General features: G+C 37.5%; 1 protein-coding gene and 1 non-coding gene across 2 annotated transcripts in view; both read right to left on the bottom strand.

Moving 5' to 3' along the window:
• The window catches only part of DPY19L1 (dpy-19 like C-mannosyltransferase 1), a 71,242-nt gene that overhangs the window by 42,518 nt on the left and 15,445 nt on the right, over window positions 1–13,279 (bottom strand). Inside the window, exons 6-7 of the mRNA XM_063304048.1 lie at window positions 12,841–12,961; window positions 8,816–8,909 (exon numbers count right to left, since the gene is read on the bottom strand). Coding sequence (XP_063160118.1) covers window positions 8,816–8,909; window positions 12,841–12,961 — 215 coding nt within the window. The remainder of the gene's footprint in view (window positions 1–8,815; window positions 8,910–12,840; window positions 12,962–13,279) is intronic.
• On the bottom strand, window positions 9,095–9,291 carry LOC134498116 (U2 spliceosomal RNA). Its single transcript, XR_010067991.1, has one exon. It is a non-coding gene; the product is annotated as a U2 spliceosomal RNA (small nuclear RNA).

Raw genomic sequence — 13,279 nt, 5'->3', positions numbered from 1 at the left:
TGCTGATGCTAAGTAATGTGGTCACGTGACATTGTACTTTACAATTGCATCACTTAGCGATGAAAACTCTGGTTCCAATCAGTCGTTAACCAAGGACTACCTGTACTTTCTACATGTGAATAGAACAGGAATATTCTTCAAACATGCCATAGTATCATTATTTATTTGTAAAGCTATTATAATTTTCACAAACCTGGAACACCAATTTATAAAGTGCAAGTAAGAAAAATGAGAAGCCTGAATTCCTGTATCTTTATTTATTTATTTATTCAATTTATATTGTCGCCCATCTCAAACTAGTAACTCTGGGCAGCTATCTCATAGTTTCTTGATTGTCCACAACACTATTTTCTGCACAATGCATTTATTCCTATATATTCTAGCAAGTAAGCTAATTTTTAATACATAATTTCATAATACATGAATTAGATCTTTATTTAAAGATTGGATTGGAATACATGAATTAGATCTTTATTTAAAGATTGGATTAAGTTAATCTTTTTTCTCTTTCACACTATTGTGAAACTTGAGGTCACATGTTGAATATAAATGCAGGAAGATTCAAGGCTGTCAAAAGGAAATACTTTTTACACAATGTATAATTTGCTGCCAGCAGTTGTTGGCCACTGTATGATGGAGAATACTAGACAACATGGGCTTATAAATTGTTCAGCAAGCTTTTCTTACATTCTTAAAATAAACTGAAAATAGTTCTCACTATCATTCCCCACCTCTCATTTTTTCATGCACATACACAATGTATATTGATGTCACGCTGCATTTTGAAGTAGGACCTGTTATCTCATCCTGAAATAGCATGTAAAAGCTGCAACAGATCTGATATGGTAACTTCTGAGAGGATGGAAGTAAATGATGGTATGGCTCTGAAAGGCAGATACAATTTAACACTATTTGATGGTAACAGACTCTATTTTTACTTAAGGTAGATTCTGCTTGCTGGTTCTTATTACCTCTGCCTCAATTCACACAGAAAAGATTTGATGCCCTAAAAGCAATCACATCAGCTAGGGAAGATATTAAGTACTGTAATTCATGTGCATACTAAACACAAGAAATTTAGGACCCTATCTGACTCATGAAAATTATATACAGTAGCATGAGCTTTGTAGGCATTTTTTTTTTTGCTTTTATTATTTTGTCTTTTTCAGCCTTGAAGACTGTTGCTTGCTTACTCCAGCTTGTAGAAGAGTTCTGGGTGTGTTGTTTATTCGTTTAGTCGCTTCTGACTCTTCGTGACTTCATGGACCAGCCCACGCCAGAGCTTCCTGTCGGTCGTCAACACCCCCAGCTCCCCCAGGGACGAGTCCGTCACCTCTAGAATATCATCCATCCATCTTGCCCTTGGTCGGCCCCTCTTCCTTTTGCCTTCCACTCTCCCTAGCATCAGCATCTTCTCCAGGGTGTCCTGTCTTCTCATTATGTGGCCAAAGTATTTCAGTTTTGCCTTTAATATCATTCCCTCAAGTGAGCAGTCTGGCTTTATTTCCTGGAGGATGGACTGGTTGGATCTTCTTGCAGTCCAAGGCACTCTCAGAATTTTCCTCCAACACCACAGTTCAAAAGCATCGATCTTCCTTCGCTCAGCCTTCCTTATGGTCCAGCTCTCGCAGCCATATGTTACTACAGGGAACACCATTGCTTTAACTATGCGGGCCTTTGTTGTCAGTGTGATGTCTCTGCTCTTAACTATTTTATCGAGATTTGTCATTGCTCTTCTCCCAAGGATTAAGCGTCTTCTGATTTCCTGACTGCAGTCAGCATCTGCAGTAATCTTTGCACCTAGGAATACAAAGTCTTTCACTGCTTCTACATTTTCTCCCTCTATTTGCCAGTTATCAATCAAGCTGGTTGCCATAATCTTGGTTTTTTTGAGGTTTAGCTGCAAACCAGCTTTTGCACTTTCTTCTTTCACCTTCATCATAAGGCTCCTCAGTTCGTCTTCGCTTTCAGCCATCAAAGTGGTATCATCTGCATATCTGAGATTGTTAATGTTTCTTCCAGAGATTTTAACTCCAGCCTTGGATTCCTCAAGGCCAGCTTGTCGCATGATGTGTTCTGCATACAAGTTGAATAGGTAGGGTGAGAGTATACAGCCCTGCCGTACTCCTTTCCCAATCTTAAACCAGTCTGTTGTTCCGTGGTCTGTTCTTACTGTTGCTACTTGGTCGTTATACAGATTCTTCAGGAGGCATACAAGATGACTTGGTATCCCCATACCACTAAGAACGTGCCACAATTTGTTATGGTCCACACAGTCAAAGGCTTTAGAATAGTCAATAAAACAGAAATAGATGTTTTTCTGAAACTCCCTGGCTTTTTCCATTATCCAGCGGATATTGGCAATTTGGTCTCTAGTTCCTCTGCCTTTTCTAAACCCAGCTTGTACATCTGGCAATTCTCGCTCCATGAACTGCTGAAGTCTACCTTGCAGGATCTTGAGCATTACCTTACTGGCATGTGAAATGAGTGCCACTGTTCGATAGTTTGAACATTCTTTAGTGTTTCCCTTTTTTGGTATGGGGATATAAGTTGATTTTTTCCAGTCTGATGGCCATTCTTGTGTTTTCCAAATTTGCTGGCATATAGCATGCATTACCTTGACAGCATCATCTTGCAAGATTTTGAACAGTTCAGTTGGGATGCCGTCGTCTCCTGTTGCCTTGTTATTAGCAATGCTTCTTAAGGCCCACTCAACCTCACTCTTCAGGATGTCTGGCTCTAGCTCACCGACCACACTGTCAAAGCTATCCCCGATATTGTTATCCTTCCTATACAGGTCTTCTGTATATTCTTGCCACCTTTTCTTGATCTCTTCTTCTTCTGTTAGGTCCTTGCCATCTTTGTTTTTGATCATACCCATTTTTGCCTGGAATTTGCCTCCAATGTTTCTAATTTTCTGGAAGAGGTCTCTTGTCCTTCCTATTCTATTGTCTTCTTCCACTTCCATGCATTGCTTGTTTAAAAATAATTCCTTATCTCTTCTGGCTAACCTCTGGAATTTTGCATTTAATTGGGCGTATCTCCCCCTATCACTGTTGCCTTTTGCTTTCCTTCTTTCTTGGGCTACTTCTAGTGTCTCAGCAGACAGCCATTTTGCCTTCTTGGTTTTCTCTTTCTTTGGGATGTATTTTGTTGCCGCCTCCTGAACAATGCTGCCAACTTCTGTCCAGAGTTCTTCCGGGACCCTATCTACTAAGTCCAGTCCCTTAAAGCGATTCTTCACCTCCACTGCATATTCCTTAGGAATCTTAGTGAGCTCATATCTAGCTGATCTGTGGGTCTTCCCTAATCTCTTTACTGATCCTAAATTGTGCAAGAAGAAGTTCGTGATCTGAACTACAGTCAGCTCCAGGCCTTGTTTTTACCGACTGTACAGATGTCCGCCACCTTTGGCTGCAAAGGATGTAATCAATCTGATTTCGGTGTTGTCCATCTGGTGAAGTCCATGTATAAAGCCGTCTCTTAGGTTGTTGGAAGAGAGTGTTTGTTATGCAGAGTGAGTTGTCTTGGCAAAATTCTATCAGCCTGTGTCCTGCTTCGTTTTGTTCTCCCAGGCCATACTTACCTGTAATTCGAGGTGTCATTTGACTGCCCACCTTAGCATTCCAGTCTCCTGTGATGAAAATAACATCTCTTTTAGGCGTGTTGTCCAGTAGGTGCTGCAGATCCTCATAGAACTGCTCTACTTCAGCCTCTTCAGCATTTGTGGTTGGGGCGTATATTTGGATCACTGTGATGTTAGATGGCTTGCCCTGAATTCGAATTGAGATCATTCTGTCGTTTTTTGGGTTGTATCCAAGCACTGCTTTAGCCACTTTACTATTAATTATGAAGGCTACTCCATTTCTTCTGTGGTCCTCTTGTCCACAGTAGTAGATCTGGTGGTCATTTGATGTGAAGTGGCCCATTCCAGTCCATTTCAGTTCACTGACGCCCAGAATATCTATCTTTAATCTTGACATCTCACCAATAACCACATCCAATTTGCCCTGGCTCATAGATCTTACATTCCAGGTTCCGATGGTGTGTTGATCCTTAGAACATCGGATTCGCCGTTCACCACCAGCACCGTCGGCCGCTAGCCGTCCTTTCGGCTTTGAGCTAGCTGCGTCATCACGTCTGAGGCTAGTTGAGCTCATCCTCTGTTCCTCCCCAGTAGCATTTTGACCATCTTCCGACCTGGGGGTCTCATCTTCCGATGGTATACCGACATATCTCTGGTTGTACTGATCCATTTAGTTTTCACGGCAAGAATACTGAGGTGGGTTGCCATTACCTTCCCCAGGGATCGCATTTAGTCTGACCTCTCTGTCATGACCTTCCCGTCTTGGGTGGCCCTTCACGGTTTAGCTCATGGCATCATTGAGGTGCTCAAGCTCCAGCACCACGACAAGGTAACGATCCTTTGCTGAAGAGAGTTCTGGGTAATTATGTATATAAAAATACAGTTGTTTGCATAGGTATTGAACTGATTAATCTTATTTGTGGACCTCTAAAGATGCTAATAGTTTTCATTCATATTAAGTTGCATTTCTTTTAAGTTTCTTTCTTTATGACATTGTATGCTTCCAACAATCAAACTAATTTTGAAAACAGCAAAAGCAGTATAGAGATACTGTGTTTTCAAAACTATTGTGGTTTCAAATTAATAATTAATCTCCCAAAAAATCAAACCAGTTGTTTTTCAAATACTGCCATCTAGGGGATTATCAGAAACATCATACAAAAACAGGAAATTTATGGTGCTTATTGCACCATTAAACAAACAAATTGGATTTATAGTGCCTATGTTAAATCTAAGTATATAAATGGCAGTTAAGTATTTTGATGTTACATTTGTATTTTACAAATATGATTTTCTGTCATTAGATAAAATTGTACAGAATACAAATGTAACAATTTTGGTTCAAAAAGAAAAAGAAAGTGCTTTGTTTTTTCAACAGACCAAATAGCAAGCGCTAAACAGCAAGAAGCATACATAATTTTAGAACATTTATAATGTTATCATTCCTAAATCTAGGTATATGTTGAAGCATTTAAATACATTTAGCAATTAAACTGCTGAAGTTTTCAAATATGTGAAAAGTTTGGTCAATTATGATAAATTCCCCAAATACAAGAGGAAAGGAAGTTGTGTATTTTAAAACTATAAATGCACAGACTTGATATACTTTAGACATATACTAAGGAGGTGTTGGTTTTCATCTACCAACTCCATCCAGAAAAAATAATACTTCTATTAGATGCCTTTTCTGTATAAAAGAAAAGTGAAAAATACAACTAGATATATTATGAAAAGCCATACACAATGGGCCTTTAGAATCACGAATCGCTTTTTAAAAAAAGACAGATGTTTGGATTTTCTTTCTGTAGCGTTAAATTTTAGCTTCACTTAGTGCAACAACTGAATGGAAGTCTCTATTATGGCCACGTATTAGAATCATGACCTACAATTCAGAAGCAAAAGAATGAGTTTCTGAATCTAGAAACCTAAACACTTTTCATTGTAGACTCTAATGCATATCTTTGATATAAACATGTCCTGACAGTAATTTTATCCTGACTACCACTGGGACTTTAGGCAAATATAAACTTCCATCATAACTATACAAATATGAAACCACAGGTTATTTAGCACACTTCAAAACTCTTGCCAGTAGGTACAATCACCTATGCATTACAAGGTATATTCTGTTTATTATTTTTATGCAAGTAGAACTGTATCACATTACAATTTAACCTATATTAAATTGGGGGGAGATGGGCGGTGGCAAAACTTGATGAATAAATTTGACGAATAAATATAATAAAACATTTTAGTGCTGTGCTTTCAAGCTTGAAACACCATGTTTTCAGTTCAAAACAGATGTTATTCCAATCATTCAAGTGTTTCAACCTCAAAATGACTCTGTATGGTATAACAATTAGAACAGCATCAGAATACTTCCCAACTAAATTGGAACTTGCTATTAATTTGAAACAAGTGCTTTGAATTTGAAATGGTGTGCTTCAAACTCAAAATGTTTTGAACTCCCTTGTTATTCCCTGTCTGAAAAATACCTGCATGCAGAAATGTTCTAATACAGGTAGTCCTCACTTCACAATCTTAATTGGGACCAGCAACTCCGCCGTTAAGCAAAGCGGTCGCTAAGTGGGAAATCAAATGACCATGATTGTGCTTTCCAGCTGGAAAGAGACAAGACTACTCTGTTTCACACCTTCGGCTTTTGTTTGCCTCCTAACCACTCCCTTGCCCTTTTGAACGCTCGAGTGCCTGTTTATTGTCTTGTACACATTGAAAGCAATGCGACTGTGCCGCAGCCCAGGGCTGGGAGCCACAGGCAAGCTACACAAACAGGTTACTCTCTTGAAATCCCTTTGTCTTCAATCTCTCTGCTCTGAGAGGTGGGGGGGGAACCAAGTGATTTTTGTAGGCAATCTCTTCTTTGCCTGACTCTTCCCCTTTGCTGGCGTGATCACATTGCTTTCAATGTGTAGAAGAGCAAACAGCTTACTTTCTTGCAATCCCTCTCTCCAGTTTTTCTGCTCTGCAATGGGGGAAGAAAAAAAACACAGGTCAGGCACAGGACATTTACTGACTGTAATGGCGATCGCATGACAGAGGGACGCTGCGAAAGTCATAAATGGACCGTAAAGTTTTTTTTTCTGCACCATCGTAACTTCGATGAACAAATGGACGGTAAGCAAGGACTACCTGTATGTGAACGAATCCTCAAACACAAAAGATAATGCTGAGAATGATTTAAGTGGTTCAGAGTTTTTAGGAGAGGGTGAATGTGGCTTATCAAGAACTGTAATAACTGAACCGCAAAGAAAAACACAAGAATAATTCAGGTATATTCTTGAATACTATAAAAATGACTGGATTTTTTTTACTTAGTCCCAAGATACTTTTTCTACTATCAGCAGAATTGCTTCAACATACTTATTAAATACCAAGCAGTAAAAATGTCATTCAGACTTAAAGAAAATAAAGAGACATGTTTTTATTTTGATATGGCTAAATTAACAGCATTGATAACAGAAAACACTGTAACTGGATTTGCTTCTATCTGGAAGCCGCTTTTGAACTATTTGCTTGTAACGCAAAAGAATGAAGTCCTGATTTTGGGTTTTGATGATTGAATGTTTTGATTTTAGAGAAAAATGTTACAAAATGTTTACTTAATAGTAAGAGATTAACTTTTATGTACTTTTATATCTGTGCCGGAAAAGGTCAGAAGCCACTTGTCTGATATGCTTTTCTATTTATTCTTGAACCGTTTTAGTTTTTCTTGTTTCTTTTTTAGACTTGTATTCTATTGGTCTTATATTCTGCATTATGTGTTTTAATTATATCTTGAAAAATTAAAAAATAATTTTTTTTTAAAAGGACAGAACTTTGGGTTAACATCTTAGATCTCAATTAAACTGACATTTAATAAAATAATAATGATCAGAAATAGTAATAATGTGAAACCTCTGAGTCAAACCAAATAACAAAAAGTGTTAGCACGAAAGTGTTATCAAATCATGTTAAAAAGTAGTAACATTTTGCTTTTTTATTCTGTTTTGATCTTGAAATGACAAGGAGTTATATGCAAAAGTGTCTTTCTACTGCAGAACAGTATTTACCACTGAGTGAAATCTTCTTTTCACCTTCACCTGTGCAAATATGCTCTGGGGAGTTGGCAACACTCTGCAGAAAAATTTGAGATGTATGCCACTGATGAGCGATAAGAAAAAACAAAGAGAAGTCCCACTGCACCAGCAGAAACGCACTCACATCCCTAACTCCACAATCATAATCTCCTATATAATAGCCAGTTGAACTTTTTAAACTTATTTATTTATCAAATTTATCACTGCCCATCTCCCCCACAAGGAGGGACTCCTAACTTTAACAAGATATAAGTATGCCTTTATGGGTGGAAGGAGTATCATGGTGGAGACAGCTATAAAAGCAAATAACTCTGAAGCCAGAAAGATACAGCTTATGGAAGGTAAAGGTAAAGGTTTCCCTTGACGTAAAGTCCAGTCGTATCCGACTCTAGGGGGCGGTGCTCATCTCCGTTTCTAAGCCTTAGAGCCGGCGTTGTCATAGACACTTCCGGGTCATGTGGCCAGCATGACTCACGGAACGCCGTTACCTTCCCGCCGAAGCGGTACCAATTAATCTACTCACATTTGCATGTTTTCGAACTGCTTGGTGTGCAGGAGCTGGGACTAGCAACGGGAGCTCACCCCGCTGCGCGGTTTCGAACCGCCGACCTTCCGATCGGCAGCTCAGCGGTTTAACCCGCAGCGCCACCGCGTCCCCGTGAGCTTATGGAAGACATTACAATAAGAGTGTTAAGGGTCAGAATGCAGAATAGACTGCCTTGGATTCTTATCTTCTCCATTTCTCTGAACGGCTCAAGATCATGTCCCTCACTAGACTGGAATTGGCATTATAAATTTTCTTTTCATTGCAATCATTAAGGGCAGGGAGACAAATACCTACCATAAGAAAGTAAGAAAAACACATTCTGCCTTAGCCTACAAGCTGGAAATTCTGTGGATGAGTCAATATATCTGTGAAAACATTTTCCCCAGCCACACAATTCTCTGACAGCAAACTGTCCCACACAAATTAAATTGAAGAATTGTGTAAATTTGTCCCACATACTCTGGCATCCTCAAGTAACTTAAAGTTTGGTGTATGAATTTTCACATTTAGTGCATATTTAACGAAGTGCAGAACAATTACAATTATCCACTTTTCAAACAAACCTTTTTTATCATGTCATCTTACCTTAGATACGTGCCATATAAGAAGAAAACGGACACCATTAATCCATTCAGAAGAAATATCATAGCCACGTAAAAAGAAGCTGGATCTCCTAATCCTATCAAATAGCAATTCACATTAAAATAACATACTTCATGCTTTGATTTTTAAATGAAATTCCATTGTGCAAAAAATGCTGCATATATTAATATATTTTGTTGTATATTTATTATGGCAAAAGGCCAGCTTTTCAAAATACTTGCAAAATCTAGAGTCCAAATAGTAATGCAAACTAAAATAAAATAAAACAGATGGTAACCTAAAGGCAATGGAAGGTTATGCACTACAGCTACTGAGGAAGAAGGATTACAGTAGTTTTACTGGAGTCCCTGTTATCTATTCACATCTTAAGTACCATCATGCAAACTTTAGCAATGTTATAGATAGTGGTAAGTTGCCAGATACTACACTTGATCTTAGCCAAAAGGCTGAGAAGCAAATAAGAGGAAACAAGAATTCACCTCATGACCTGGAAAGTTTACTAACATAGCATGATTACATCGATCCCCATAAAATTCACAAAGAAGCAAGGTATCACCAAACCATTTGACTGTCTAGAGACACAAGGTCACATACCCTCCTCATAAGGGTTCCTAGTAAATCTGCCTTCCAATAAAGCAGAACAGGAGAACTTAAAGTGATCCTGAGAGAAACTTCTGTGATGGCTGGATAATTCTAAGTAAATAAGATTTAACCAGCTGTACACTTGGATTTAATCTCCTAGAACAAATATCATAAAAGTCTAGATTTAACTCATTTTGCCATCCAACATTTAGGATGCAATGTTTAAGAAGCACTTAGCTTGGTCAGTCAACAGACAGCAAAAGCTCCAGAGAGGAGTCATAGGCTGGCAGTTTGTCTGATAGCATCTTCTTCTAGATCAATTAAATGTATTCAAAATGATTAGGGGAGGCCAACCTACTGGTCATTTTGCATTGTTTTGCATTTCCCTTTTGCATAAACCTACCATTATAATATACAGAGTGCAAATTCTCACATTCACAGCCAGCAAGCTGAGATCATCTTATCTGTCTGCAAGTCTATTTGAATACACATATCCTGAGCAGAGGTGGCTTCTGTCACATATACAAAAGAAGATTCTCCCAGCCTCTTCCTCTTGGAGTTAGAAAATTTGAGTCATTTTAAAATTGAGAAGAATTTGAAGAGATAATCAAGGAAGAATCTATGGACTAAGGCTGGGATAAAAGGGATTTTCCATCCTCCAAAAAAGTTTCTAATTAAAGTGTGGAGTTTCTAGGAATCTATGGGAAGACCAAATAAATAAGCACTTTTAAGCAGATAGGTAAAAGTCTAGTCAGGAAACTGTATTAGATTCTTGACAGTGAGTGTGTGTGTCTGTGTGTGTTGTGCCAGTTAAGCTTTCTTGTTTCTTGTTCTTATTCTTTTATATTAAGAGAGAATTCTGTGTAATCCTAGCGTTTTATTTTATTTCAAGCTATGTCCAAGACTTTTTTTCTTTATTAACTTCTTGTGAACTGTAAGATAATTTGGACACCATCACTAGTTCACTGTTAGTAGGCCAGCACCATCTTGTGGCCTGCCTGGAACATTATGTCTAAAACGTTTACAAAACAGGTTTAAAAATTTACAAAAGTTTAAAAAATTGGTTGTATGTGCCTTATTGAGGAATGGGACGCCAGATGAAGTACTCACTGGAAAAGTACATGGTCACAGTGGTAGGTACCATGCCACTAACCCAAGGCAGGAAGCATGGCCAGGTTGTGAAGATGCAGACAGCTTCTGGGATAGGAGGTTTGAGACCTCCAGCCGTTGACTTTATGGGTTCAGAAATAAAACTAAACCAGCTTTCATTTGTAAGGAGGAAGAGCACACTTGGGGATCTGAAATCCTTATGAATTTAGATTGCACTATTTCCAGAAGGGAGTAAAGGCAGTAACATCCTATCTGAGCTCCATATAAAAAATGCAGCAATGACATAAATCTTTAATGGTTTAGTAGTAACAGGTACACAGCCACCTTCTTAAAGGTGGCTTAGCCCATGTTAAAATAGCTGCAGCCTTCTCTGTAATGTCAGTATTGCATTTTCCATTTGAGACCCTTCTTACCTGAGGTAGGGTATACATCTCCCAGATATCTAACATAGTTTGTTCAATGAAATATTACAGAGTCTACAAACAAAGACAGTTGTGGATTGGTTATTTTTTTGGTCTGTTTTTTGTGCTGTCCCTTCTTAACAAAGTTCTCTGTATCTATTTTATGACTGCGGTTGTCAATCAAGCAGTACAAGCATAGCACTGTAAAACAGCTACACATAATGAATCAAATTCATACTGCACTTTACTTTTTGCTGTTTCATCACTTAAGAAATTATACTTTCATATATTGATAAAATATTTATTTATTTTTATTTATTCCTCACATTTCTTCACTGCCCATCTCGCCAAAGCGACTCTGTATGTCCTAACAGCCAGGAACCATGCTGAGACAAGGAATAGGTCTCTAGTGCTTTATTACTGCTACATTAGACAGAAAATCCTAACAAACTGAAGAAGCGTGGGAAAAACCCAGACAGATAAACCCCAAAGGTTAAGGCGGGTCTGATCTGTGTCTCTTTGAATGGCTGCTTAATTCCTCACTACTACGCATGCGTTTTCCCCCCTGGATAGAGGCCCCCTCCTGCTCACCATCGGTGCTCATGACACTATAATATATAATGTGAAGAGTCCCCCTTTTTGGGGGGAGATGGGCGGTGATAGAAATTTGAGTTTAGTTAAGTTAAGTTAAGTTAAGTTAAGTTAAGATAAGATAATATAAGATAAGATAATATAATATAATATAATATAATATAATATAATATAATATAATATAATATAATATAATATAATATAATATAATATGGAAACGCTAGGGATTCAGAGGCATATATTATTTCACTGATTCAAAAGAATTACTATTGTAGTTGTTAATATGTAATAATCCATATGGCAAAGCATACTTGCACTTTAGATTAAATGTAAGGAGCAGGAAGACCTCACACCTTTACAGAACATCTCTTGTGCCAACTTTTCCCTTGCGTGCTAATTTTTAAATGAATAAATACAAGAAGTAAGGTTGCTGGGTCAGTTGCTGAGATATTTTTGCTATTCAGTCTATTGCAGACAAAATCTGCAAGATAGTAAACACATCATTGTGAGATATACAATATATATATACATATATTGCATAAACAAAAGAAGCAGAGCTTGAATTACAGTGCCATACCCACCATCTTGCAGATTTTGATCTCCCCCAGAATGCTGCTGGACACAATCTACCAATGTCAGTTTAAAGGTAAAGTCTCTTTTGAGTTGAATTCATGGTGACTTAACTTCCTAGTCTAGCCTACAGCTATAGTACTCTACATTTTCTAAGAAGCCAGGCATACTTTCACTTAAAGTTATAAGGTTTAGCCATCCATAATTTTTATTTGCAATGAAAGACTATGTAGCCCAGAGACATTCTTGTAAACAAAAATAATGTTGAGCAACTTGTGTTTTCCTCTCATTTAATTTTGTTTAAAATTAGAATGATAAACTTTTAAAAAGTGAAAGGTCAAATAGGAAACAGCCTAGTAGGTCCTGCAGAAGTCTGCCCATTGACACATTATTAGCATGATGCTGCTTGGACTCAAATCTATGTATTCTACTTTTTTTGGTCATTCACACTGCGTTTTTATAATTCCAGGTTTCTAAATTATTTATATATCTATATCTATCAATTACGTTACTTTCTTTTAACAAGTTATCATTAAGCGTTGCTTATCCTTTCTGAAAATAAGGTACCAATACTAAGGCTTTTGTAACATCCACAAATTATTAAATTGTTAATTGATGATAAACTAAATCTTTAATCAGTTCATGGATACTGCACAAATTCTACTTCTTAGTAACCTTTAAAAAAGGATTTTTTATACTATTTCACATTCCATTTTGTGCAATGTTCAAAATGAATAAATAAGTGACACTTGCCTTCACAGCTTTCAACAGGACTCAGACCTTCCCCCCTATTCACAGTCCAACATTTTTGTGTCTGAATGCCAACAGAATTCATTGTCCCTGTATATATGCGGTACCAGCTGGCTAACACAACCTGTGTAGAAAATAGGATTATACTTTCAAAAGAACATTGTCCAAGATTATCTCAGCTGTTAAAAGAATCTGAATGCTTTAAGATTGTTTTTTTCCTCCCTGAAACTTCATTTTAAGTTTTACTGTATTTTTTTATAAAATGGCAACTGACACTATATAACAAATAAGTGTATTATAAAACAAACAAACAAACATATACACACATTTGTGAACTTTGGGTGTTTAACAATGAACTAGATAGCACACTAAATGTTCTGAAGACAATATAGTAATTCCACAAGATAACATGAATTTCACAGAATTTTTTTCTTCTCTGTGG

Source organism: Candoia aspera, chromosome 4, assembly GCF_035149785.1.
Source record: "Candoia aspera isolate rCanAsp1 chromosome 4, rCanAsp1.hap2, whole genome shotgun sequence".
Classification (NCBI taxonomy): Eukaryota; Metazoa; Chordata; class Lepidosauria; order Squamata; family Boidae; genus Candoia; species Candoia aspera.
This window is presented reverse-complemented; position numbering and strand designations above follow the sequence as displayed.